We start from the raw sequence: 26,585 nt of genomic DNA on the forward strand, positions 1-26,585 counted from the left end.
TCCACCAACCCCTAAAGGGAGAGTAATTTAATTTACCCTAATTTCCAACCCACAGGGCCAACCCCAAAGCCTGCGTGAGGGACTATTGAACTTAGTTCCAATAAAAAGTCTCCGGCCTGCCCATCCTGTAAGCTGTCTCAGCTCCCAGGTAGAGACACTGTACTGGATACTAGGATGTGGGTATTTGGGGTTTTCTTGTCCTGAAGTTCACAACTTGCCTGAAGCTAACAAGCCTGATAATCAAATAAAGAAGTGCTGACTGGGCGTGCTGGCTCACGCCTGTAATTCCAGCACTTTGGGAGACCAAGGTGGGCAGATCGCTTGAGGCCAGGAGTTAGAGACTATTCTGATGAACATGGTGAAATCCCGTCTCTACTAAAAATACAAAAAATTAGCTCAGCATGGTGGCGTGCACCTGTAGTTCTAGCTACTAGGGAGGCCAAAGCTGGAGAATCACTTGAACCCAGGAGGCAGAGGTTGCAGCAAACCAAGCTCACACCACTGCACTCCAGCCTCGGCGACAGAGTGAGAAGCACCTGGTGTTGTTGCCTAGGGATGCTCTTCCTGTCCTCCCGGGGTTTGTTCAAGACAGGAATAGGCTGTTTTCCCAACTGTGATAGGCAGGCTGCCCAGGCTGAGATTTGTGAGCCAGGCTTAGGCCAGGATCCTGGGGCTGAGGACACTCCCGCGGGCGTATGAGGATAGCCTCCACTCCCGCCCTATTTGCAAGCTCAGATGTCTGTTCATTCCTAGAAAGCCACCAAGGCTCCACGGTAGTAGCTGTTGGGGTGTTTCCTGTTACTGCAAGGCAAGGGTGTCAAGACGTGGGTGGTGAGTAGAAGCCTGGTTAAGGAAACTGTAACAGACCCATATAAGAGAATGCACCCTAGTTTAAAAAAAAAAAAAAAAAAAGCAAGGCAACGCTGCATTTTTCTCCTATTTTTCTCCTTTTCTCTATGTTTTTTATGTTGAACATTCTCTAAGATATATATCACCCACACAGAGGGGGCAAGTCCCAGGTAGACCATATAGTATAGTCCCGTTTTTGAAACAAAACCAAACACCCGAAGCAGGGGAGTGTGAGGCCGACCCTCGGCCGGGGAGGCTGGACCCGGGCGCCCTGGCGGGGGTTGGCGCCTCATAGATCGGAATCCCAGTCCCGGAGGTTGGACTCTTCCTTCTTAAGACCCCCGGGTCCCAGGCATGGAGGCGGCCTCGGCGCTCCCCCGTGGAGGCCCTCGACCAGGCAGCCTCAGTTTCCTTACGGGCGGAAGCCGACTCCAGGCTGGGGTGCCCACGCGGGGATTGCCCCCGCTCCCCGGGCCGGACAGGTGGGGCGCCGCGAGAAGGCCCAGCAAGCCGGAAGTTGCAATGGGGCAGCCGGACGGAAAACGCGGGGACACCGGCCGGGGTCGGCCGCGTTAGGGTGACCCTCCCCGCTCCGTGGAGCTGCCTGTCGGGGACGCGGACCAGAGCGCGCAGGTGAGGGCGGCGGGGAGGTGGGGGGCAGGGGAGGGGGCGGGGCCACGGGGATGCGGCCAATCAGCGGCGCCTCCCGTGGGCGAGGCGGGGCCGTTGCTTGGGCGACTCGCTCCAGCGTCTGTGTTCTGTGAACTGAGTCGCTGGGCGGTGCGGCCCAGCTGGGCTGTGCGGACAGATGCACGTGGGGCTCCTGGGCCTCCTGCGGCCGCGTCGGTTTCGGGGACCGGGTAGCCTCCCCGCCTCCGGAGGCTCTTACGCCCTGGTGTCCGGTGGCCCTGGGAATTCTCATCTTTTATTTTTTTATTTTTATTTTTATTTTTTTTTGAGACGGAGTCTCGCTCTGTCTCCCAGGCTGGAGTGCAGTGGCCGGATCTCAGCTCACTGCAAGCCGCCTCCCGGGTTCCCGCCATTCTCCTGCCTCAGCCTCCCGAGTAGCTGGGACTACAGGCGCCCGCCACCTTGCCCGGCTAGTTTTTTGTATTTTTTTAGTAGAGACGGGGTTTCACCGTGTTCGCCAGGATGGTCTCGATCTCCCGACCTCGTGATCCGCCCGTCTCGGCCTCCCAAAGTGCTGGGATTACAGGCTTGAGCCACCGCGCCCGGCCAAATTCTCATCTTTTAAAAATGCGTATTCCCTGGGTCCTATCTAACACTTCTGCTGGTTTCTTTTTCTCCTCTTTTAGAGTTAAATATTTGCTCCGCTCTTTGTTGTTGTTTGTTTTTTTGAGACGGAGTCTCGCACCGTCGCCCTGGCTGGACGCGATCTCGGCTCACTGCAACCTCCGCCTCCCAGGTTCAAGCCATTCTCTTGCCTCAGCCTCCCAAGTAGCTGGGATTACAGGCGCTCACCACCACGCCCAGCTAATTTTTGTATTTTTAGTAGAGATGGCGTTTCACTGTGTTGGCCAGGCTGGTCTCAAACTCCTGACCTCGTGATCCGCCCGCCTGGCTTCCCAAAGTGCTGGGATTACAGGTGTGAGTCACTGCGCCAGGCCTGCTCTGCTCTTTATTATTCTCATTTTTCTTTACCTTGCTCAGTTCTCTTATTTTCCCCTATGGTCGTCTCCTTTCCTTCCTTCCTAAGGCAATCTACATCTCCCTGTCTCCAACCTGGCTTAGCCATCTTAATTAGTACCTATTATTTTTTTCTTACTTCAGAGGGGTCTTTTTCCCCTATTTTTTATTATTCTTTAAGTCTTGACTTAACTGTCAGGTCGATCTCTGAGAGTAGATCATCATTTATTTACTAAAGGAGGAGTCCTCTCCTTACTCAGAGTCAGTGAAGCCACCAGCTACAGGAGTTGGCATTTGTTCAGTATTTACTATGCCCGAAGCTCTGCTAAGCGGCTTTGTGCATTATAGTCAATTTTTTTTTTTTTGAGACGGAGTTTTGCTCTTGTTGCCCAGGCTGGGGTACAGTGGCGTGATCTTGGCTCATCACAACCTCTGCCTCCCAGGTTCAAGCAATTCTCCTGCCTCAGCCTCCCAAGTAACTGGGATTACAGGCATGTGCCACCATGCCCGCCTAATTTTTGTAGTTTTAGTAGAGACGGGGTTTCTCCGTTTTGGTCAGGCTGGTCTCGAACTCCTGACCTCAGGTGATCCGCCCGCCTCAACCTCCCAAAGTGCTGGGATTACAGGCATGAGCCACTGTGCCCGGCCCCAGTTATAGTCAATTCTTGAGCCCAGCCCCAGTTATAGTCAATTCTTGAGAGGTAAGTACGTCCCTGCACAGATGACCTGTGAGTTGAATGCAGACAGCAGGTGTGTTCTGCTGGACTTGTATGGAATTCTTAAATTTTAAAACTTTGTCATCGTCGGCCGCGTGCGGTGGCTCATGCCTGTAATCCCAGCACTTTGGGAGGCTGAGGCGGGCAGATCACGAGGTCAGGAGATCGAGACCATCCTGGCTAACACGGTGAAACCCCGTCTCTACTAAAAATACAAAAAAATTAGCCAGGCGTGGTGGCAGGCGCCTGTAGTCCCAGCTACTTGGGAGGCTGAGGCAGGAGAATGGCATGAACCTGGGAGGCAGAGCTTGCAGTGAGCTGAGATGGGGCCACTGCACTCCAGCCTGGGCAATAGAGCGAGACTCCGTCTCAAAAAAAAAAAAAATTCTCATCAATTTAAAAGTCAGGAAGTCACAGAGGAATCTAATGGTTTCTTGGCTTTTCTAGAATGATTTCTCAAAGGCCTCTGAAGTCCCTTCGCCCTCCCATCTTACACCCAAGCCATTGGTCCCTTATATAAGCTGGTGGCTGGAGGCATTTAAGTTTTTGTTTTTAAACAGAGTTGGGGGCTGGGCGGGGTGGCTCAAGCCTGTAATCCCAGCACTTTGGGAGGCTGAGGCAGGCGGATCACAAGGTCAGGAGATCGAGACCATCCTGGCTAACACGGTGAAACCCCATCTCTACTAAAAATACAAAAAATTAGCCGGGCGTGGTGGCTGGCGCCTGTAGTCCCAGCTACTCGGGAGGCTGAGGCAGGAGAATGGCGTGAACCTGGGAGGTGGAGCTTGCAGTGAGCCGAGATCATGCCACTGCACTCCAGCCTGGGCAACAGAGCAAAACTCCGTCTCTAAATGAATAAATAAAGAAATAAATCGATTTGGGGTCTCGTTACGTTGCTGAGGCTGGTCTGGAACTCCCGGGCTCAAGCCATCAACTCATCTTGGCCTCCCAAAGTGCTGGAATTACAGGCACGAGGCATTGTACCCGGCCCCATTTAAGTTTTTAATGTCTGCTCTGCTTACTGACTCACCTTGCCCTGACGCCTTTTGGAGCTCTTTTAGAGGCTGCTATTGCCACATGGAAACTGTGGTAACCCTCTCTCCTAGACCTGCCTAGATCCAAAAGCCAGCCTTGGAAGGAATACCTCTCATTCTCAAGAAGAAGTTAATGTCTGCCTTATAGTAGATGTCCAATAAATATTCTTTGAACAATTAAATAGATGCTCAGACTTCATTTGACCTAGTTTAGGTGATCCCATGGAGGGATCCAAACCTTTGGACTCCCCCAGTATCCCTAAAATGTCCACTTTTGCTGGTAGAGAAACTTCTGCCCAAGAGTCAGGACACATCGACACATCCACTTTTGGGGGGCTTGGTGCACTCCTGGGACTGTGTGGGGTGAAAGGGTCCCTTTCAGGAACAAATTCCCTGACCCTGGACACTCAGCTCTCCTCTTGGTTGGCAGAGTGAAGAGTGTCATCATTTCCAGGACTCCTCCCCACTTCAGCTTTCAGTTCATTGCTCACTCTGGCTTGAATACAGTACTGACTTGCTAAGTTGCATGTCTCTCTTCGCCTTGAGGATTGAAACACCTAGAAGCCGGGTGTGGTGGCTCGCACTTGTGGTCCCAGCTACTTAGCAGGCTAAGGCGAGAGAATCACTTGAGACCAGGAGTCTGAGACCAGCCTGGGTGATATAGCAAGACCACATCTCTAAAAAATCAAAAACAAAAACAGAACACCTGGCCAGGCACAGTGGCTCAGCCTGTAATCCCAGCACTTTGGGAGGCCAAGGTGGGTGGATTGCTTGAGCCCAGGAGTTTGAGACCAGCCTGGCCAACATGGTGAAACCCTGTCTCTACTAAAAATACAAAAATTAGCTGGCCGCAGTGGCACACTCCTATAATCCCAGCTACTCGGGAGGCTGCGGCAGGAGAATTGTTTGAACCTGGGAGGTGGAGGTTGCAATGAGCTGAGATGGTGCCATTGCACTCCAGCCTAGGTGACAGAGCGAGATTCTGTCTCAGAAAAACAAAAACAAAAACAAAACAACAACAAAATCCCAAAAACAGAACACCTGGAAAACACCAGACACAAACCCCAGGAGTAATTTTTCTTTCATCAAATTGACAATAGCATCAATCAGAATCCCAAGACTCCTAAAACATGTTTAACTCCAAAAGCAGAGTTGCAAACTCAAATGCTATAGGGGCCAAGTAGGCACTGTGGCCACCTAGAAAGTGGACCCTGAAGGTGGGGAAGGCGGGTCCAGCATCAGTAAATGTTCTAATTTTTTTTAAAGAATCAATTTTATAGGCCGGGCATGGTGGCTCACGCCTGTAATCCCAGCACTTTCGGAGGCTGAGGTGGGCGGATCACCTGAGGTCAGGATTTCGAGACCAGCCTACCAACATGGAGAAACCCCATCTCCACTAAAAATACATAATTAGCCGGGTGTGGTGGCACATGCCTGTAATCCCAGGTACTCAGGAGGCGGAGGCAGGAGAATCGCTTGAACCCAGGAGGCAGAGGTTGGGGTGAGCTGAGATTGCGCCATTGTACTCCAGCCTGGGCAAGAAGAGTGAAACTCCGTCTAAAAAAAAAAAAAAAAAAAAAAAGAATCAGTTTTATGAGTCTCAATTTTTACGTGTTAGAAACTAAGTTAAAAAAAAATTAGCTGGACGCAGTGGCTCACGCCTATAATCCCAGCATGTTGGGAAGCCGAGGCAGGTGGATCACTTGAGGTCAGGAGTTCGGGACCAGCCTAGCCAACATGGTGAAACCCCTGTCTCTACTAAAAATACAAAAATTAGCCAGGCATGGTGATGGACACCTGTAATCTCAAATACTCAGGAAGCTGAGGCAGGAGAATCACTTGAACTGGGGAGGCGGAGGTTGCAGTGAGCCAAGATCACACCATTGCACTCCAGTCTGGGCCACAGAGCGAGACTTCATTTCAAAAAACAAAAAAATTAAACCCTCTGGGCATGATGGCTCACACCTGTAATGCCAGTACTTTGGGATGTGGGAGGATTGCTTGAGATCAGGAGTTCAAGACCAGCCTGGGTAACAAAGCAAGAACCCCATCTCCACAAAAAAATTTTAAAAATTGGCCGGATAGGCCGGGCGCGGTGGCTCAAGCCTGTAATCCCAGCACTTTGGGAGGCCGAGACGGGCGGATCACGAGGTCAGGATATCGAGACCATCCTGACTAACACAATGAAACCCTGTCTCTACTAAAAATACAAAAAAAATTAGCCGGGCGAGGTGGCGGGCGCCTGTAGTCCCAGCTACTCGGGAGGCTGAGGCAGGAGAATGGCGTAAACCCGGGAGGCGGAGCTTGCAGTGAGCCAAGATAGCGCCACTGCACTCCAGCCTGGGCGACAGAGCAAGACTCCGTCTCAAAAAAAAAAAAAAAAAAAAAAAAATTGGCCGGATGTGGTGGCTCACACCTGTAATCCCAGCACTTTGGGAGGCCGAGGCAGGCAGATCACGAGGTCAGGAGATTGAGACCTGCCTGGCTAACGAGGTAAAACCGCGTCTCTACTAAAAATACAAAAATTAGCCGGGTGTGGTGGCGGGAGCCTGTAGTCCCAGCTACTCAGGAGGCTGAGGCAGGAGAATGGCGTGAACCTGGGAGGCGGAGCTTGCAGTGAGCCAAGATTGTGCCACTGCACTCCAGCCTGGGCGACAGAGCGAGACTCTGTCTCAAAAAAAAAAATTAGCCAGGCATGGTGGTAGGCGCCTGTGGCCCCAGCTACTTGGGAGGCTGAGGTCAATCACTTGAGCCCAGGAGGTTGAGGGTACAGTGAGCTATGATTGTGCCACTGCACTTCAGCCTCGGTAACAGAGTGAGACCCTGTCTCAAATAACAAAATAAATAAACAAACCCTTGAGAGCCCACACAACACATCACGAGCTGGTATAGGAGCAACTCTGTGCCTGTCATACTGTGTGAAGCTGTGCATCTCAGGGGATTCTGGTGAGCCAAAGGCAGCAGGCATGGGAGCGTTTCCTAGGGAACCTTCCTGGAATCTGATTCCAGGACTAGGTCCCTGGCCCTTTTCCTGACACCCAGCCCCATGCCTGCCCAGCAGAAAGGGTTCCTTCCCCCAGAAAGTAAAGCACAGTCTCTGTCCTCTGCATTTGAGGCCTTACTTCTCAGGGTGTAAAGGGAAACGGTGCCTGAAAGGCAGAATCTGCAGCTGCCAGGCGTGTTTGAGAACTTAGGACCCCATTTATAGCAGGATCACACCCTCTATCCCCAAGCTGAAATGGGTCTGGAAGAATCAGATTTAACAACTTCTTCCCGAGGTGTGGGGCATCCGGGTTGGGGGGAGTCCCCAGCCTGTTTCCCACGTTCACTCAGGGAGAGAGTTCTGTGCCCGTCTTGGGGGGACCCAGAGAGCCCTTGACTAGCAGTCCTTAAATGAATTCAGGATCTCTCAGGAGACAACAACCTTCAGAAACCCCGAGTGCTAAAATAAATGGTCCTGCCCTCTCCACCCTGCAAAATGCCCTTCTTTCTACCTGTGAGGACGACTGCAGCGCTCTCTTTGAAATTTCAAATAACACAATCTTTCCACAAAATTTATCTTCCATTTTTCTGTTTTGGTGGCCCTGCCTTGCTGGCATCATGAACGCGGGCTGGGTAAAGCCATCCTCACGAGCTGGCATTGAGGCTCTGGGAGTCACCTCCAGGCCAAGAGCAGGTGCAACCCAGGCTCGGGACTCCAGACCCGGAACCCTCAAAACTGGGAACGCTGTAGGGCTGCGGCTGCATGGGGAATGGGATCTGGGAGGGACTTCCTGTTGTCCCTAATCCCAGTCTCCACCCGGCTCCCCCGCCCGCCCCGTGCAGGCTGTGGAGACTCCCTTCCCGGGGGAGGGGGCTCCCGCTGCTGCAGGTGCCCCCTCTGCCTCCACCCTGGTGAGAAGGGGGTGCTAGGGAGGTCATCTGGATCCTGAGACCGGCGCAGATGATCAGCTTGCAGGAGGGGATGGGGTCAAAGGTGGAAGGCTTCAAGCTGGCAGGAGAGAAGGGGGCCAGGACTGGCTATGGGAAGGAGAAGGACATTGTTTGCCAGGACCGAGAGGAGGATGGGCATTCCAGGCCTGGGGCAGGTGGCTGCAGCTGCAAGGGGGCTGCTGAGAGCGGGCAGGTTGATTTCTGAATTCCTGGTGGGGCTGGGAGTCAGGTAGGGACACGGTGCATGTCCTGGGGTCGGGGACAGCAGGGCCTGGTTGCCCCTGGCCTTGATGGGCGGGGCCCCACCAGCACCTGTTTTGCAGGATCTCTGCAGAACTTTCTGCTCCTGATGACAGGAAATAGCAATTCCAATTTAGCCTTGACTTTACCTGAGCCGGTTACGCTGAGATGCGAGGCTCTTGCTTCACTGATAAAGGGGACAATACAAAATAGCATTCTTTCAAAAATAGGACCCAGAAAACATCACAGAGAGTGGGACCATTGGATAGGGTCTGGGAGACTTTCTTTCCGATTGGGACAGGGAGCGCTGGTCCTCGTGGGGATTTTCAGGGCTCTTTGGAGGTGTCCAGGAAGCGAGGGCTGGTTTCTCTCTGCTCTTCCAGGCTGCTGGCCAGAAGCTCGAGGGGGCTTGGACAAAAAGAGGCAGAAACAACTTAGCTGTTCTTTTTAGCTCGGAAATAGAAAATGTCTGCAGACGGTGGAGGCATCCAGGCCGCCCAGGACAAGGAGACACCCCCGGAGGTACAGATGGGGCTGGGTGAGGGAGGCATGCGATGGAAGAGGCTGGTGCGGAGATTTTCAAGGCACGGAGTCTGGACCCCTGGAAGAGTTAGACTCACTGGGGTGGGGGGATCAAAGAAGAGCTGGCATGCTGGGTAGCACCTCTGTCTGGAATTTACAGCATAACAGTTTTGTTTTGCTGGTGAATTCTCTAGTCAGTGGCCACAAGAGATGGCAGGGGTCTGGGTGGGGGTCCTATCGGTGAGGTTTTCTTTCTGAGCAGTGCTCAGAGCACACAGGGAAACCTGTTCTCCTTCCCCGTGCTTCTCCATCTGTAACCACAGCTTCTCATCTCTCTGGGTCCGAGCTCCCAGTCCTTCCTCTTCCTTGTACCTGCTACCAGTGTGTGTGTGTAATTACTATTTGTGGGGGACCTGGGTCTTCGGGCTTGGAGTGGGAGGAGAGTGAGTCATCAACAAGCCGGGGGCCAGTCCCTGGCCTCTGGGAACCAGACCACATGCCTGCCATTCCCACCTGTCTCGCAGGGTCATGGGGAGGTTCTAAGGATAATAGGCATGAGACGTCATCATCTATGGTTTTCATACCATAGAAGCACAAAGAGTTGTTAGCATGGTTCAGTTTCCCATCCACTTCCCGTGTACCTTCAACACCTTGTGTGTGTCAGTAGAGCCCCACACTTTGGCATTCTCTGCTGGTGCTGGCTTCTGTCTGGTGCGCACAGGGAGGGGAATAATGACCAGCACTGCCCTGTGTTTATCCAGGACTTTCCTGAGCCGGCAGCTCCTTCTCCATCATTATCTGTGTGAACCTCATGACCGCTCTGTGCAGGGGCAGAGCAGCTGCGTCCTGAAGGCTACCTGGTTGGGGAGGGGTGTCGCTGGGTCTGGCACCCAGGCACCCTGACTCATGGCCTGAGGTTCTTTCTCTTCAAGACCCAAACACAGACAGGGCATGGAGGAAGGGGTGTGAGTCCCCAGCAGAAGGCCAGCCAGTCCCTGTGCTGTGGATGAGGCCCCACCAGGGCCCTCCCTGACTTTTGAGCTATGTGGTCATGGGGTGTCTCATCCCCAGCCCTGGTGTGTTAGTCTCCCGTGGCTGCTGTAACAAGTTTCCACCCTCTCAGGGGCTGAAAACAACCAGAATTGGCTCTCTCACAGTTCTGGAGGACTGAAGTCCAAAATCTACGTGTTGGAAGGGTCACACTCCTTTTGAAAGCTCTAGACTAAGAGGATTCTCTCTTGCCTCTTCCAGCTCCCGGGAGCTCCTGGTGTCCTTGATGTGGGCATCCCTCCAGTCTCTGCTTCCTTCTCTGCGTCTCGGTGTCCTCTCGTAGTCTTATAAGGACATAAGTCATTATTAGATTTTAGGCTCACTCTAAATCCATGATGATTTAATCTCATGATCTTTAACTTACCTGTATAAAGACCCTTTTCCCCAATAAGGCCCCATTCTGAGGTTCAGGGAGGACATGGATTCTTAGAGGACACTATTTAAGCCACTACACTTGTTTTCCTCATACACTAATAAACAACAGTTTACACTGCTGAGGTCAGTGTGAGGCAGAGCTGAGAAGGGGTAGCTGCCCTCGGGCACCACGCCCACCGGCACTGTGGCAGCAGCTTGATGAATATTCCTCCTCTTGCCACCCATCCTTGCTGGGGTGAGCTCAATGGAGGCAGCAAGGACAGTCCTTCAAGCTGTGTCTTGCATGTTGGTGTCCAACCCTGCTGGAACGCCCTGGCATGCAGCTCTGGGTGTCTCTCCCACTCATCCGGGTGCTGATGAGGCTGTCCTCTCTAGATTCCAGATCGTGGACATTCTCATCAGGAAATGCTTTCTAAGCTGGGGGAGGCAGTGCCTTCAGGGGACGCTCAGGAGTCATTGCACATTAAGACGGAGCCAGAAGAGCTACACCCCGAGGGGGCATCGCAGGAGGATGGGGCTCAAGGTGCTTGGGGCTGGGCACCCCTAAGTCACGGCTCTAAGGAGAAAGCTCTCTTCCTGCCTGGCGGAGGTAGGAGAGGGATGGGGAAGAGGCGCTTTCCCAGGGAGGCAGCTATGGGGAGGTGGTGGCTCGGCCCAGGTCCAGGTGGGGCCGAGAGTCTCCATGCTGGCAAAGGACGTGTTCTCCCCATGGCAGCCTCAGAGCCATCTGACCTGTCCTTGGGTCGGGCCAGGGGCGGAGTTTGAGGCAGCTGGAGTAGCAGCAGGTCCAGCAGGATGAGTTGGTCACCCTGAGGACCCCTCTCCTTCCACAGCCCTCCCTTCCCCCCGGATCCCGGTGCTTTCCCGAGAGGGGAGGACCAGAGACCGGCAGATGGCCGCGGCACTCCTCACTGCCTGGTCCCAGGTGAGTGGCCTTTCTCCAGCCCCTGCATGGTGCTCAGCCCTTCCTGCATCTGCTGGTTCTGTGTGCAAAGCCAGAACCCCGCTGGCCCCACTTGCAGCCAAGCCTGAAGCCTGGGGCTCTTGCTAGTGTTGCTGGAATTTTCCAGGCTCAAGGCCTATGGTCAGGCCTGGGCCAAGGCTGGAGGAGAAGCAGCAGGAATTAGAGACACAGGACCTCTCGTTGGGAGCCGTTTGGAGCCCTCCTCTGAGGTCTGAGCTGAGGATGGGGGCTGCATGGACATCCTAAGTCTTAATTGTGGTCCCTGAAAATACCGCTTGGTCTTTGTTCTTTCTCAACGCCCCAGAAGGCCTTGGGTGGCTCACCTGCTTCCCCATCAGATGGAAGTGGCAGACCTCACTAGAGACAGTGGGTTGGGAGTCCAGGGTCTCACCACACATCTCATGACATGGTGTCCCTCCACCGTGTCCACGGCATGTCCTGGAGAGTGGATGTTTCATATTGTTTCAGATGCCAGTGACTTTTGAGGATGTGGCCTTGTACCTCTCCCGGGAGGAGTGGGGTCGGCTGGACCACACGCAGCAGAACTTCTACAGGGATGTCCTGCAGAAGAGAAACGGGCTGTCATTGGGTAAGCACTCGCCTGGAGTGGTGTGTTAGGGAGGGGTCCTGCTCTGCCATCTCCTCTCTCCTCCCTTCCCTCCCTATCCCTCCCACCCTTCTCCTTGTCCCTCAAGACACACTTTTCCATGGAAACTTCTATAATGATGGAAATGTTCTGTGTGTGCTAGGATAAGAGCCACAAGCCATGTGTGGCCGCTGAGCACTTGAAATGCGGGTAGAGCCCTTGAGTTTTTAATTTTACTTGATTTTGTTTTGTTTTGTTTCGTTTTGAGACGGAGTCTTGCTCTGTCACCCAGGCCAGAGTGCAGTGGCGCAATCTCAGCTCACTGTAAGCTCCGCCTCCTGGGTTCACGCCATTTTCCTGCCTCAGCCTCCCAAGTAGCTGGGACTACAGGCGCCCGCCACCACGCCCGGCTAATTTTTTGTATTTTTAGTAGAGACGGGGTTTCACCGTGTTAGCCAGGATGGTCTCAATCTCCTGACCTTGTGATCCACCCACCTCGGCCTCCCAAAGTGCTGGGATTACAGGCGTGAGCCACCATGCCCGGCCAGTTTTACTTGGTTTTAATTAGTTCAAATGAGAGTTTAAATAGCCACATATGGCTAGCAGCTACTGTACTGGACGCTGCCCCAGGAAGTCCGCTTTTCCTGGGTTCATCCCCAGGGTTCACTCCTGTAGCTCCATCTGCCTTTCCAAGCCCCCTACTTCAGAAGTGTCTGAGCAGCAAGCTCAGCTTCGGGGCCCGGGGGCTACTTGCCCTGGAGGAAGATGGCATGAGCTAAACTCCCCAGGCCCCTCAGACCCTGGGGTGTCCCATCTGCTTTGAGGAGCAGGTGCTTGTCTCTGAGGGGCCTTGGTTCCCTTTGCTTCTTGAATGGTAAGTATTTAAGTCCCAGAGCTTTTTTTTTTTTTTTTTTTTTTTTTTGAAACAGAGCCTTGCTCTGTCACCCAGGCTGGAGTGCAGTGGCACCATCACGACTCATGCAGTCTAGACTTCCTGGGTTCAAGTGATCCTCCTGCCTCAGCCTTCTGAGTAGCTGGGGCTACAGGTACCACCATGCCCCGCTAATTTTTTCTTTTTTTTTTTTTTTTGGTAGAAATAGGATCTCACTATGTTGTCCAGGTTTGTCTTGAGCTCCTGGGCTCAAGCCATCCTCCTGCTTTGGCCTCCCAAAGTGTTGGGATTATAGGCATGAGTCACTGTGCCCAGCCATCCCACAGCTTTGGATTCCTCAGTTTCAGACTTTAGTTTTCACATGGAAAAATCAGTATTCATTTACTCATTCACTCATTCAGTTGACACTTAGCTTTTTTTTCTTTTTCTTTTTTCTTTTTTTTTTTTTTTTGAGACAGAGTCTCACTCTTTCACCCAGGCTGGAGTGTAGTGGCGTGATCTCGGCTCACTGCAATCTCTGCCTCCCGGGTTCAAGTGATTCTGCTGCCTCAGCCTCCCGAATAGCTGGGACTACAGGTGCCCACCACCATGCCCAGCTAATCTTTTTTTTTTTTGTATTTTTAGTAGAGATGGGGTTTCACCATGTTAGCCAGGATGGTCTCGATCTCCTGACCTTGTGATCCGCCCACCTCAGCCTCCCAAAGTGCTGGAGGCATGAGCCACTGCGCCTGGCCAACACCCAGCTAGCACACTTGCTAGTCCGGGCAGAATCCAGGATTCAGCAGTTCCAGCTGGTGGCGTCATGGTGGTCCCGAGGCCCCGTTGGCTGGCACCAGGGATGCTCACCCCTTAATTAGCTCAGGCTGCTCACCACCCCTCTTACGGTTCCCCGGTGCCTGGGCCAGCAAGCCCAGGCAAGTCCTGGGGGATCAGAAGGAACTCAGCACCCATTTTCAGCCCCACGGCAGGACTCGCAGAGCCCCAAGCCACCCGGTTGGTCCAACACATTCCTTTCTTCCCAGGGGTGGTGGAAGCCAGGGCTCCCTCTGCTCTTTTACTGACTTGACCAAAATTCCTGGGGCCACACACCCCTAAGACTTGACAAATGGGATGACCTTAGTTGTTGGCGACCCTGGCCTTCCTGTCCCAGGTCCTCCCACTTGGAGGGCCACTACCCCCGCCCCTCCAGGTGAGGTAGGGTGTTGCCCACTCCTCTCCCTTAAACTCTGTTGCTCTTTCAGGGAAAGAGACAGGCCTACTCAGCTCTGGCAGCCCCCAGCCAGGGGGCGGACCCCTGACCCAGGGGGACTTGTTGAAACTGCTTTATTTTACCCCATGTTTCCAGAGCCTCACCCCTGACTTGGGCCCCATCAGTTTTGGGGGAATGCTGTCTGCAGCTGGGCAGTGCCAGAAGGCCTGTGACAGCACCGCATTTTTTCTGGGCAGGCTTTCCCTTCAGCAGGCCTTTCTGGGCCCCTCAAGCGCTGGGCAAGGGCGAGGCCTCAGGCTCCAGCCGGCAGACAGGAGATGAGAAGGAGGAGTGGAGAGGCGCGTACTCAGGTGAGGAACTGGCGCGCGCCTTTGTCTGCGGGAGTGGGGTGCAGACGCCGGCCTTCTGGCTGTTGTCTGTGGGAGTGGGGCAGGGACACCAGACCCCCTCCTGGACCGTTTGCGCCCAGGGCGGCCCTTGCGCTTTTTGGTCTCCGAGAATCCAGCCCCCACCCTTAGCTCTGCCTTCTCCACCCTCCTGGCGCCCTTAGGAAAGCTCGTCCCTCGCTGGAAACGACTTTCTTTTTCCAGGAGCTATCGAGGTGGGGCAGAGGATGCCGACTTCATCGGTGGCAGCCCTTGGAGATGTGAAGCCCTTCAGAAACAGGGCGGGGAGAGTCCAGGGGGGCGTTCCGCAGTGCGCGCAGGAAGCAGCTTGCGGCCGGAACTCAGGGCCGGCCAAAGACTCCGGGCAGCTGGCTAATCCAGATGGCACTCCAGTTGCAGCTCCGCCAGACCCCAGTCCCACGGAGCCCCAGGAGGGCCGCGTCCCGGAGAAGCCCAGCGAGGAAGAGAAGGGAGCCCCGGAGAGTGGCGAGGAGGGTCTGGCCCCTGACAGCGAGGCGGGCAGGAAGAGCTACCGGTGCGAGCAGTGCGGCAAGGGCTTCAGCTGGCACTCGCACCTGGTGACGCACCGGCGCACGCACACGGGCGAGAAGCCCTACGCCTGCACTGACTGCGGGAAGCGCTTCGGCCGCAGCTCGCACCTCATCCAGCACCAGATCATCCACACGGGCGAGAAGCCCTACACCTGCCCCGCCTGCCGGAAGAGCTTCAGCCACCACTCCACACTGATCCAGCACCAGCGCATCCACACTGGAGAGAAGCCCTACGTGTGCGACCGCTGCACCAAGCGCTTCACCCGACGCTCGGACTTGGTCACCCACCAGGGCACCCACACGGGCGCCAAGCCGCACAAGTGCCCCATCTGCGGCAAGTGCTTCACGCAGAGCTCGGCGCTGGTCACCCACCAGCGCACCCACACCGGGGTCAAGCCCTACCCGTGCCCCGAGTGCGGCAAGTGCTTCAGCCAGCGCTCCAACCTCATCGCGCACAACCGCACGCACACGGGCGAGAAGCCCTACCACTGCCTCGACTGTGGCAAGAGCTTCAGCCACAGCTCGCACCTCACCGCGCACCAGCGCACCCACCGCGGCGTGCGGCCCTACGCCTGCCCACTGTGCGGCAAGAGCTTCAGCCGTCGCTCCAACCTGCACCGGCATGAGAAGATTCACACCACCGGGCCCAAGGCCCTGGCCATGCTGATGCTGGGGGCGGCGGCGGCGGGGGCTCTGGCCACACCCCCACCTGCTCCCACCTAGGAGGCCAGGAGAGGGGAAGCAGGGCGCCCGGGGCCACTGGGAAAGCCCCACTGGAGTCAAGGCTCCGAGGGAGGAGAGAGGGGAGCGGGAAGGGAGCTAGGGCGGTGAGGGCATGGGGTGAGGCATGGCGACGGGGGAGGGCGAGAAGGGGCAGACACTCTGCGAATTAAAGGCCTTGGACTTGAAGCGCCCGCCTACACAGCTTTGTCTCCTGGTGCCCTGGTGCTGATTCCCCGAGTGTGGGGGAGCTCCTGGGTCAATCTCCTGTCCTCATCGAGGCATCCCCGAGTCACCACTCTTGGCTTGGGACCCCACCGGGGTTGGGTTCCCTTTTGTCAAAGGCCCATTCCAGAGCGTTGCACACATTGGCAAGCAAAGGCTTCAAGTACAGAGAGGTTTCCAGGGCTGAAGCCCAGGTCCTGAAGTCAACCACTCCTGGACCTGGGGACCCCTCGCCGGCCGTCTGCCGCTGCCGCCACTTGTCCCAAGGGCACTGCTTACTGAGCCCGCACTCTCCCGTGGCTCTTCTCTTTGGAAGCCAGGAACAGGCAGAACTGGTCCGGAAACTCCTGCCTGCCCCATTTCTCACCGAGGCATCGGTGGCTCAGTTTTGTGACTGGCCTTTGCCGTTTGCTCCCACCGTGGCCTGCCTGTGCTCCTCACCAGGGGCCACTTTCCTTCTTGGCCCATGCTGCAGCTGCTGTCACCTGCCTCTGCTATGTCTCACCTTCTTGGCCTCTCGGTATATGTCCTTTATAATTCGCCCTGCTCGCCCCTGCCTGGCTCTGAGATTTGATTTACTCCTAGTCTTCCTGCTGGCCTTTTTTTTTTTTTTTTTTTTTTTTTGCGACAGAGTCTCACTCTGTCGCCGGCTGGAGTGCAGTGGCCTGATCTCCACTCACTGCAACCTCCACCTCCTGGGTTCAAGTGATTCTGCTGCCTCAGCCTCCTGAGTAGCTGGGACTACAGGTGCACGCCACCATGCCCGGCTAATTTTTGTATTTTTAGTAGAGACAGGGTTTCACCATGTTGGCCAGGATGGTCTTGATCTCCTGACCTTGTGATCCACCCACCTTGGCCTCCCAAAGTTTTGGGATTACAGACCTGAGCTACCTCGCCCGGCCCCCTGCTTTTTTGTTTGTTTTTGTTTCATTTTTTGAGGCTGAGTCTTGCTCTGTCGCCCAGGCTGGAGTGCACTGGCGCGATCTTGGCTCACTGCAACCTCCAGCTCTTGGGTCCCAGCGATTTTCCTGCCTCAGTGTCCCGGGTAGCTGGGATGACAGGTGTGCGCCACATACCTGGCTAATTTTTTGTGTTTTTAGTGGAGACAGTGTTTTACCATGTTGGCCAGGCTGGTTTTGAACTCCTGACCTCAGGTGATCCGCCCACCTCGGCTTCCCCAAGTGCTAGGATTACAAGCATGAGCCACCGTGCCTGGCCTCTTCCCCTGTTTTTAACCTCTGTAGCTCCCAACTCCCATTCTCTGCTTTTTTCCCTGGGTGGGGATGGACTCAGCTGGCCTGTCATCCCTTATTTGTGGCCCAGGTCCCAAGATAACTTTCAGCTCTGACACCGACTGACCATGAGGATGTCTGCACCAGGGAGGCCCTTGAGACCCTACCTGTCTTTGTGGATTATGGGGCCACCAGGGTGGCCACAGCCCTGGTTGGCTCCCAGATCCTAAGGAAAAGAGTGGCTTGCCGAGGATGGTGGACTGAGAAGGATAATCATAGCTGCCAGTTGTCAAGCAGCTGCTCTTCCAGGCACAGGGCCAAGCACTGTAGATATAGCACCCCGGCTCTCCACAACAATGTAAGTGTGCATTGTTAGCCCAAGTTTTTTTTGTCTTTTTAAAAATAGAGATGGGGTCTTGCTATGTTGTCCAGGCTGGCCTGGAACTCCTGGGCTCAAGTGATCCACTCACCTCAGCTTCTCAAGTAGCTGGGACTACTGGTGTACCCTACTAGGCCCCATGCAGGGCTATCTAAAAAGAGGAGGACAAGGCCAGGCACAGCGGCTCACACCTGTAATCTCAGCACTGTGGGAAGCCGAGGTGGGTGGATCACTTGAGGCCAGGAGTTTGAGACCAGCCTGGCCAACATGGTGAAACCCCGTCTCTACTAAAAATACAAAAATTAGCTGGGCATGGTGGCAGGCACCGATAGTTCCAGTGACTTGGGAGGCTGAGGCAGGAGAATTGCTTGAAGCCAGGAGGTGGAGGTCGCAGTGAGCTGAGATCTTGCTACTGCACTCCAGCCTGGATGACAGAGCGAGACTCTGTCTAAAAAAAAAAAAAAAGAGAGAGAGTAAGACAATAGATTTGACCTTCAGGAATGTTAGACTCAGCTAGGGATGTGGGTGGGGTGAGATGTAATCAAATGGACACTAGGCCGGGCGCGGTGGCTCAAGCCTGTAATCCCAGCACTTTGGGAGGCCGAGGCGGGCGGATCACAAGGTCAGGAGATCGAGACCACAGTGAAACCCCGTCTCTACTAAAAATACAAAAAAATTAGCCGGGCGCGGTGGCGGGCGCCTGTAGTCCCAGCTACTCAGGAGGCTGAGGCAGGAGAATGGCGGGAACCCGGGAGGCGGAGCTTGCAGTGAGCCGAGATTGCGCCACTGCACTCCAGCCTGGGCAACAGCGTGAGACTCCGTCTCAAAAAAAAAAAAAAAACAAAAACAAAAACAAAAAAAACAAATGGACACTAGGGGTCTGCTCACTAGTGGAAGCCCAGGCAGGACTTGATGGTGTCTAGGAGGTCTCTGGAATCTAGGCTAGGGAGGCTGGCAGGATTGGTTGAATTAAATGATTATTTCTCAGGCCAGAAAAAAAGCTGTTTTCTCCCTTCAGTTTGTCTTCACGCGCCAGTCACTTAGCCAGAAATAGGATTGCTCTGCTTGGTTCAGTGTGAGGGGGTGAGGGAGACTCATTTGTAAAGCAGGGTTGCTCTCAAAGAGCTCATTTTCTAAGTAAGGAGAGAGACAGAGGTGGGAGAGTTGCTAAAATGACCCTGGAAGCCGTCATCACTTGGCAAGAGAGCTGAGCAGAGTACTCACTCGCACAGTGACTATTGCTTCCTTTAATTTCAGTTCCTTAGGCTCCATGAACAGCGTGCCAGGGACCAGATGTCAGGACTTGAGTGATTCAGAGGTCTGTCGAGGCTTGGTGTGGTGCCTTACACCTGTAATCTGAGCACTTAGGGAGGTTGAGGCAGGAGAATCTCTTGAAGTCAGGAGTTTGAGACCAGCTTGGGCAACATAGGGAGACCCTCGTCTCCGAATAATTAAAAAAATTAGCCAAGCATGGTGGTGTGTGCCTGTAGTACCAGTTACTTGGGAGGCTGGGGTGAGAGGATCGCCTGATCCTGGGAGGTTGAGGCTGCAGTGAACTGTGATCAAACCACTGCCCTTCAGCCTGGGCAACAGAGCAAGACCCTGTCTCAAAAAAAAGACTGTTGAGTGATCTAGGGAGTTATTTAAAAACTTCGCTCTGGGCTGGGCGCGGTGGCTCACGCCTGTAATCCCAGAACTTTGGGAGGCAGAAGCGGGTGGATCATGAGGTCAGAAGATCAAGACCAGCCTGGCCAAGATGGTGAAACCTTGTCTCTACTAAAAATACAAAAAATTAGCCAGGCATGGTGACACGCTCCTGTTAATCTTGGCTACTCCAGAGGCTGAGGCAGAGAATTGCTTAAACCTGGAGGGGCGGAGGTTGCAGTGAGCCAAGATTGCGCCACTGCACTCCAGCCTGGGCAACAGAACGAGACTCCTTTGCAAAAACAAAACACTTCACTCTGGCCTCCAGGGAGCCCAGACAGCACAAAGTATCCTGGAGAAATGTTTCCCCTTTTGTGGCAGAGTGCAGGGACACAGGTTCCAAGGGCCCCATGGAGGGTGCCTGCAGATGGCCATTCCCTAGGGCTGGCCCACTTCTCCCTCTAGGGATCCCTCCAGAGGCCCCATTGTGGGATAGATCTGGCAAAAGTATCTTAACAGTGGAACTTGGCAGTTTGGGAAATATTCGACAAGCACAAATAAGACAGGGAGGAGTAGTGGCTGTGCCATGGAAGGGCCTGGAACGCCAGGCTGAAGGGTACTCATAGTTTGGTGGGTTACGGGCATCACTGAGAAGTGGGAGGCTGGAGGGAAGAAGCCAGGGAACGGTCTTGGTGTCTCCCCGGGTAGAGGGTGAGCAGGTTCAGAGGTTTCCTTGGCTTCCTCGGGGCTTCTTGGCCACTAGAGAACCCCACTAGATCATCACCGACGCAGTGTCAGGAGCAAGGTGAGGGCAGAGGCGGAGAGGCAGAACGTTTCCATCCTGGCTTCCCACCTGCTTCCCTGCGGCCCCAGGTCCGTGTTGCAGGCGCTCAGGGATCGGCTGGCGGCGCTGCCCCCCTGGGCCGGGGGCATCGGCGTCAGCGCCCTCCTAGCCTGGAATACTGTCTCCCAACTCCCGGGCCCGGCCGTGTAGTGAGGCCCAGAGTCCGCAGGGTCCTTTGGGCCTAGCCTCTCGCTCTGCGGCCCCATTTCCCGCAGGACTGAATCCAGGAGGCCACGCCCACGCTCTGCCCTTAGCCAATCAGGCATCGAGACGGGGGAGAAAGGCGGCGCCAGCAGAACCAGCCAATCACGGCAGACGTTTGTGTCCGGCCCTCTTCTCTCCCCCCGCCACGCCCCAAGCCGCACGGTTGCCCCGGCAACTGCTCCAGGCGCCAGTCTTTGAAACATTCACTCTTACCCTTCGCTGGGCGTTGGTTGCCGAAGGTAGCAAAGACCACCGGGCTGGCCTCGGCTTCGGCTTCGCTGCAGACCTCAGTCCTCACAGCGCGCCCCGCCCCGTCACTCATTTCCTGGGTCTATCACCGAGATGCCGAGCCTCCTGCAGTCCTAGAAAGCATACGGCGCAGGGCCAGGGCCACTTCCGGCCCCGAGGACTGCCTGCCAATTTGCGGCACTGGCTCCTGCACCAGGGCTGGGTGCGTTTGCTGCACATGCCTCGAAGCTGGAGCATCTTCCTAACTCCCGAGCAGTGGCTGACGGTGCTGCCAGCTGTCGTGTGGTACGGCCGGCGGAGAGAGGCCAGGAAGGAGACCGTGTCCTCTTCTGGGGAAGCAGAAGAAACTCGCGGACTGTGCGAGGCTGCTCGCGGCTCTGGAGTGCCTGTGGGACAGAGGGCGGCAAACGTTAACAGTAGGGGCTTTGCTGCGTTCCTCACACATTCATTTTTCTTTTTTCTTTTTTTTTTGCCAGAGATGGAGTCTTGCTCGGTTGCCCAGGCTGGAGTGCAGTGGCGCGATCTCAGCTCACTGCAGCCTCCGCCTCCCGAGTTCAAGCGATTCTTCCACCTCAGCCTTCCGAGTAGCTGGGACTACAGGCGCCCATCACCATGCCCGGCTAATTTTTGTATTTTTAGTAGAGACGGGGTTTCACTATGTTGGCCACGCTGGTCTCGAACCCCTAACCTCGTGATCCCCCTGCCTCGGCCTCCCAAAGTGCCGGGATTACAAGCGTGAGCCACCGCGCCCAGCCAATTTTTGTATTTTTAATGGGGTTTCACCATGTTGGCCAGGCCAGTCTCGAACTCCTGACCTCAAGTGATCCGCCCGCCTCGGTCTCCCAAAGTGCCGGGATTACAGGTGTGAGATACCACGCCCAGCCTCACTCGTTCATTTTTCAAATAGGAAATGAATGCCTGCTAATTTAGCAAAGGTCCTTTGCTCAATGTTGAGTCTTAAGTGATGAAGATTCCAGACAAGACCCTTGCCCTCATGAGGTTCCAGTGTGGTGGGGGAGACTGACAGACACATACATGGCACACACTTTAACTTCAAGTAGTGACAAATGCCAGAAAGAAATAAACAAGGTAAAGCAGGAGAGGATGGTCGTGCTTCATTGTCAGGGAAGACCCCTCCAAGGAGGGGACATTTAAGCTGAGATTCGAAGGGTGAGAAGCCGTTTTACGAGGATCTGGAGTAAGAAGCTTTCAAGCAAAGGGAACAGGACAAACGTGGAGGAGATTGGTGTCCAGGAGCTGAAATGACAGCCCCCCAACCCTCCCCGCCCCACCCCCCGTGTGGAGGGGAGGGGAGCCGGGAGATGAGGCTGGAGAGCTGAGACTTGTCAGGAGGCTGTGGCTTGAGGCTTCTCCCTGGTGTCCTGTGAAGATAGTCCAGCCTTCCTCATTGCATGCTCCTCTGGCAGCCTGAGACATGGGGTCAGGCGGGCTTCCTGCCTGTTGTAAAGGCGGCACCCAATGAATGGCCTGCACCTCAGTAACTTAAGACAGCGATTTTTGTGTTCTCAACTAACAAAGCCCTAGGCTAGTCATGAAGATGAACACACATCTCACAGAGCAACTGAGCAACCACAGAGCTTTTCAAGGATTCAGGTGATCCTGTCATTAATGCCTTTCTCAGAGACTTAGTGAGGCCAGTGTCTACTGGTAAAAGATAGCTGGGGATGCGGTAGGTACACAGGTCACCCATGATAAGGCCACTCAACATTTCCATCTCTCTAAGGAAAAGGAGCCTTTGGGTTCCTTCTTTCCTATCATGCCACTTCAGCCATCTCAACCTTGTTAACTGAAGGCCACCATTGAGTCCAAATTTCAGCCAACCAATGGAGTAAACTGCTAAAAAGCCACCAACACCACACATGCTAACATTCAATTTGAAATCTACTAAATGCACCTATATCATTGAATTTGATCTCTCATTGTGTGTGTGTGTGTGTGTGTGACACAGTCTTGTTCTGTCACCCAGACTGAAGTGCAGTGGCATGATCACAGCTCACTGCAGCCTTGACCTCTCAGGCTCAAGTGACTCTCCCACCTCAGCCTTCTGAGTAGCTGGGACTATAGGTGCTCACCACCACACCCCGCTAATTTTTGTATTTTATGTTTCAGCTATGTGGCCCAAACTGACAACAAACTCCTGGACTCAAGTGATGATCCTCCTGCCTCTGCCTCCCAAAGTGCTGGGACTACAGGCGTGAGCCACTACACCGGGTCTAATCTTCTCTCTTTTTATATTCTGTTCACTTTGGTATGCTATCCTTAGAATCCACTCTTGCACCTGTTCCCCAGGTTTCTGCTAGTTTGTATTAACAAAGTGAATTATTTTAGTGTATAAGCTATTTCCTCCCGGGTCATAATGTGTATCTTTCCCCCTCTCTCTGTCTCTTGCACACACTTGTGCAGCCTCTCTCTACACACACATATAAATTCTGTTGAGACAACTCTAGTTGTTATGAGTTTCCTGGCAATGCAGCGCAATTGTGGTGGGTTTTCAGGAGAATGGACATCCCCTTTTAGGTCATCTGCCCCTGGGGAGGTTATCCTAAGGTTTTCAAGCAGAGAAAGGCTAATCTATTCAGATACTGAGGGCAAACTACTTCTACTGGTAAAGGAGGCTCAGAGTGACTTAAGGAATCAAGACTGTCAATTTCATCTGGGTCCAAACATATATCCCCACTTTGAGTTTCAGGATCACCTTCTGTTTTTTCATTTTGTTTTGTTTTTTGAGATAGAGTCTCGCTCTGTTGCCCAGTGTGGAAGTGCAGTGGCACCATCTCAGCCCCCTGCAACCTCCACCTACCAGGTTCAAGCGATTCTCCTGCCTCAGCCTCCTGAGTAACTGGGATTACAGGACTGAACCACTACACTTGGCCAGGATGACTGTCTTTACCAATCTGCACAGTAGCTTTCACGTGAGAAATGTGTTGGGACTGGGAATTTAGCTGTCATTATTATTCAGCGACTCTACAGTTAAGTTTTCTGTTTGATTTTCAGTGATGCTATTATGGCTATAAGAAGTAAGTGCTGCTCTTAAGCTATCACAGAACTTCTCAGGTTCTCAGACCGTGACTTGAACTGAGCTAAGGGATTTGGGCTTGCCATTTTCTCACTGTAAATGCTCAAGTGCACTAAAAATCATGTATCCCATCCCATGGTTGTATAATCATCATGATACATCTGTGGACACCGTAATGGCTGAGTGCGGCAGCTACTTGTTCCCACCAGGTACATGCTTTCATTGGTACTTCATAATCACCTGCAGGTGGCTACTTGATTAATTATGCTATCACCACATGCCGTGGATAACCAGCATCCTGTGATGGTTAATTTTATGTATAAACTTGACTCGGCCAAGGCATGCCCAGACAGCTGGTTAAACATTATTTCTGGGTGTGTCTGTGAGGGTTTCTCAATAAGATATTAACGTTTGAATTGGCCGAGTGAGTAAAGCAGACAGCTCCCAACATGGGTGGGCAGCATTCATCCAGTATAGAATTAAACAGAACATCAAGGCAGAGGAAGGTTGAATTCTCTCTGTGTCTGAGTACTTGAGACCTGGGTACTGGGACATTCTTCTCCTGGTCTTGTGCTCCTGATTCTCAGGCCTTGAGTCTTGAATTGGAATCTACACCATTGGCCTTTGGCTCTCAGGCCTTAAAATTACAAAACTGTTAGGAGGCAGAGGCAGGCAGATAGCTTGAGCCCAGGGGAGTTCGAGACCAGCCTAGGCAATATAGGGAGAGGCCATCTCTATTAAAAAATATATATATATATATACATATATATATATACATATGGAACAAATTAGCTGGGTGTGGTGGTGTCCACCTGTAGTCCCAGCTGGTCAGGAGGCTGAGATGGGAAGATTGCTTGAGCTCGGGAAGTCAAGGCTGCAGTGAGCTGTGATTGTGCCACTGCAGTCCAGCCTGGGCAACAGAGGGAGACCCCGTCTGAAAAAAAACACTACACCACTGTAAGGTGTCCGGCTTACAGAGAGCAGATTGTGGGGCTTCTCAACCGCCATAATCATGTGAGCTAATACTTTAGTGTGTGTGTGTGTGTGTGTGTGTGTGTATATATATAAAAATATATATATCTACATAAAAGCTCTCTCTCCACATACACACACACATATATATATAGATTCTGTTATTCTGTTTCTGGAGAACCCTTACTAATAAAGATCCTATTTCTCATTGTCAGGCAGCTCAGTCTGCACTCAAGCCCAAATACCCAAATCAGTCCCCATATCCCTTCTTTGTGCATCTATCTCTTGAGACCACTCCTTATACTAATTTTGTATCAAGCAAGGTCCAATCAGGACAGGGGAAGCACACAGTAATTTGAACTGGGAAATTTAATATACAGAATTAAGCTATAAAGGGCTTAGGCCGGGTGCTGTGGCTCACGTCTGTAAGCCCAGCACTTTGAGAGGCTGAGGCGGGTGGATCACCTGAGGTCCAGAGTTTTGAGACCAATCTGACCAACATGGAGAAACCCCGTCTCTACTAAAAATACAAAATTAGCCGGGCGTGGTAGCACATGCCTGTAATCCCAGCTACTCAGGAGGCTGAGGCAGGAGAATCACTTGAACCCAGGAGGCAGAGGTTGCAGTGAGCCAATACACTCCAGCCTGGGCAACAGAGCGAGATTCTGTCTCAAAAAAAAAAAACAAACAAACAAACAAAAAAAAAAACCTTGGTATTTTCTTTTTTTTTTTTTTTTTTTTTTTTTTTTTTTTTTTTTTTGAGACAGAGTCTCGCTATGTCGCCCAGGGTGGAGTGCAGTGGCCGGATCTCAGCTCACTGCAAGCTCCGCCTCCCGGGTTTTTACGCCATTCTCCTGCCTCAGCCTCCCGAGTAGCCGGGACTACAGGCGCCCACCACCTCGCCCGGCTAGTTTTTTTTTGTATTTTTTAGTAGAGACGGGGTTTCACCGTGTTAGCCAGGATGGTCTCGAACTCCTGACCTCTGATCCGCCCGTCTCGGCCTCCCAAAGTGCTGGGATTACAGGCTTGAGCCACCGCGCCCGGCCAAACCTTGGTATTTTCAAGAGGTTGGCTGGTAAGAAGTGAAGAGAACTCTCATTCTCTTGTGTCACAGCAGAGAGCAGCAGCCATACCTTCTTGGCCTGAGTTCCAGCACTCAAGCAAGAGGTTTCCTGGTCCCTGGGCTTAGATCCAGACCTTGAAGAGGTTTAACTGCAGTTTAACTGAATGGCAGAGAAGTGGCTGTGGTACCACATGGGCAGAACTTGCTGGAAATCCATCCGCAGGGGTAGAAAAAACTGCTCACTGGGAGGCGTCTCACGAGAGACGGCGCTGTTACAGAACTACCTGAAGGAGCGGTGGAGAAAGCTGCTAGGTGCCGCCGGTTGCGGTTCACTGAGGAGGCGGCACTGGAGAAACTTTGTAGGCTGTGGGCGCCTGCTCTCACAGGAGCTGCCCGTGCTGCAGGAGCTGGGTGCTGGCGAAACCCTGTGTGTTGCAGAAGCCAGACTCGGAAGACACCCGTCATGCCGGAGCCTGGAGAGAACACACCAGAAGCAGGAAGGGAACTCCACTCTCCTGAAATGTCTCTCCAGCGCCCTCTACTGACAAAGCATAAGATCGTGCCAGCTAGTAAAGGAAAAACTAAAGGGCCACAACCATTTCACACAGCAGGCAATGCAGGAACTGGGACGTAATCAATAACTAGCACAGGTTTATATTATGATTCATCTATAGCGGCCCACAAAAGGTTCCACATAACATCCCTGCAGCAGGAACTGACCCTTCAAGCCCCACTGAATCTGCTAGATAACGGTCCACATTGCAGAGCAGCCAGTCAAAACTGGAACATATGTAGATCATTTGGCAAATGGGACACTCGAGCAGTCCTATAGGGAGGCCTATGTGGGGAGGAACTGAAGTCTCCTACCAAGAGCCATGTGAGTGATCCGCCTTCCAAGTGGGTCCTCCAGTGACAGAGGACTGGGGTCCTCGTTGGTGTGGTGTGTGCAATATCATGATCTTGAGCCAGAACTGCCTAGCTTAGCAGCTCGCATATTTTTCTTTCTTCCTTTCTTTCTTTTCTTTTTCTTTCTTTTTTTTTTTTTTTTGAGACAGAGTCTT

At 53.3% G+C, this 26,585-nt stretch overlaps 1 protein-coding gene across 8 annotated transcripts; it reads left to right on the forward strand.

Moving 5' to 3' along the window:
• Positions 1-1,386: 1,386 nt before the first annotated feature.
• Positions 1,387-15,864, forward strand: ZNF205 (zinc finger protein 205). Of its 8 annotated transcripts, none has more exons than XM_065536970.1 (7): positions 1,387-1,482; positions 8,803-8,941; positions 10,742-10,955; positions 11,200-11,291; positions 11,799-11,919; positions 14,255-14,368; positions 14,609-15,864. In XM_065536970.1, the coding sequence occupies exons 2-7, from the start codon at positions 8,885-8,887 to the stop codon at positions 15,676-15,678; spliced, it is 1,668 nt and encodes a 555-aa protein (XP_065393042.1). In that variant the 5' UTR covers positions 1,387-1,482; positions 8,803-8,884; the 3' UTR covers positions 15,679-15,864. The 8 variants fall into 8 exon arrangements, with proteins under 8 accessions (XP_065393042.1, XP_073884761.1, XP_005591098.3 ...); XM_074028660.1 differs by having other exon boundaries at positions 10,742-10,889; XM_005591041.4 differs by lacking the exon at positions 1,387-1,482 and adding an exon at positions 8,031-8,408.
• Positions 15,865-26,585: the final 10,721 nt, after the last annotated feature.

The sequence above is a fragment of the Macaca fascicularis genome, chromosome 20 (genome assembly GCF_037993035.2).
Source record: "Macaca fascicularis isolate 582-1 chromosome 20, T2T-MFA8v1.1".
Lineage (NCBI taxonomy): Eukaryota > Metazoa > Chordata > Mammalia > Primates > Cercopithecidae > Macaca > Macaca fascicularis.

What these genes read in the sequence shown, in the direction of transcription:
- ZNF205 (XM_065536970.1), top strand. Translation starts at nt 8,885, where the DNA reads ATGTCTGCAGACGGTGGAGGCATCCAGGCCGCCCAGGACAAGGAGACA. An exon ending in ACAAGGAGACACCCCCGGAG is followed by an intron (nt 8,942 to 10,741) that starts GTACAGATGGGG and finishes TGTCCTCTCTAG; the next exon opens with ATTCCAGATCGTGGACATTC. An exon ending in GTGGAGAGGCGCGTACTCAG is followed by an intron (nt 14,369 to 14,608) that starts GTGAGGAACTGG and finishes TTCTTTTTCCAG; the next exon opens with GAGCTATCGAGGTGGGGCAG.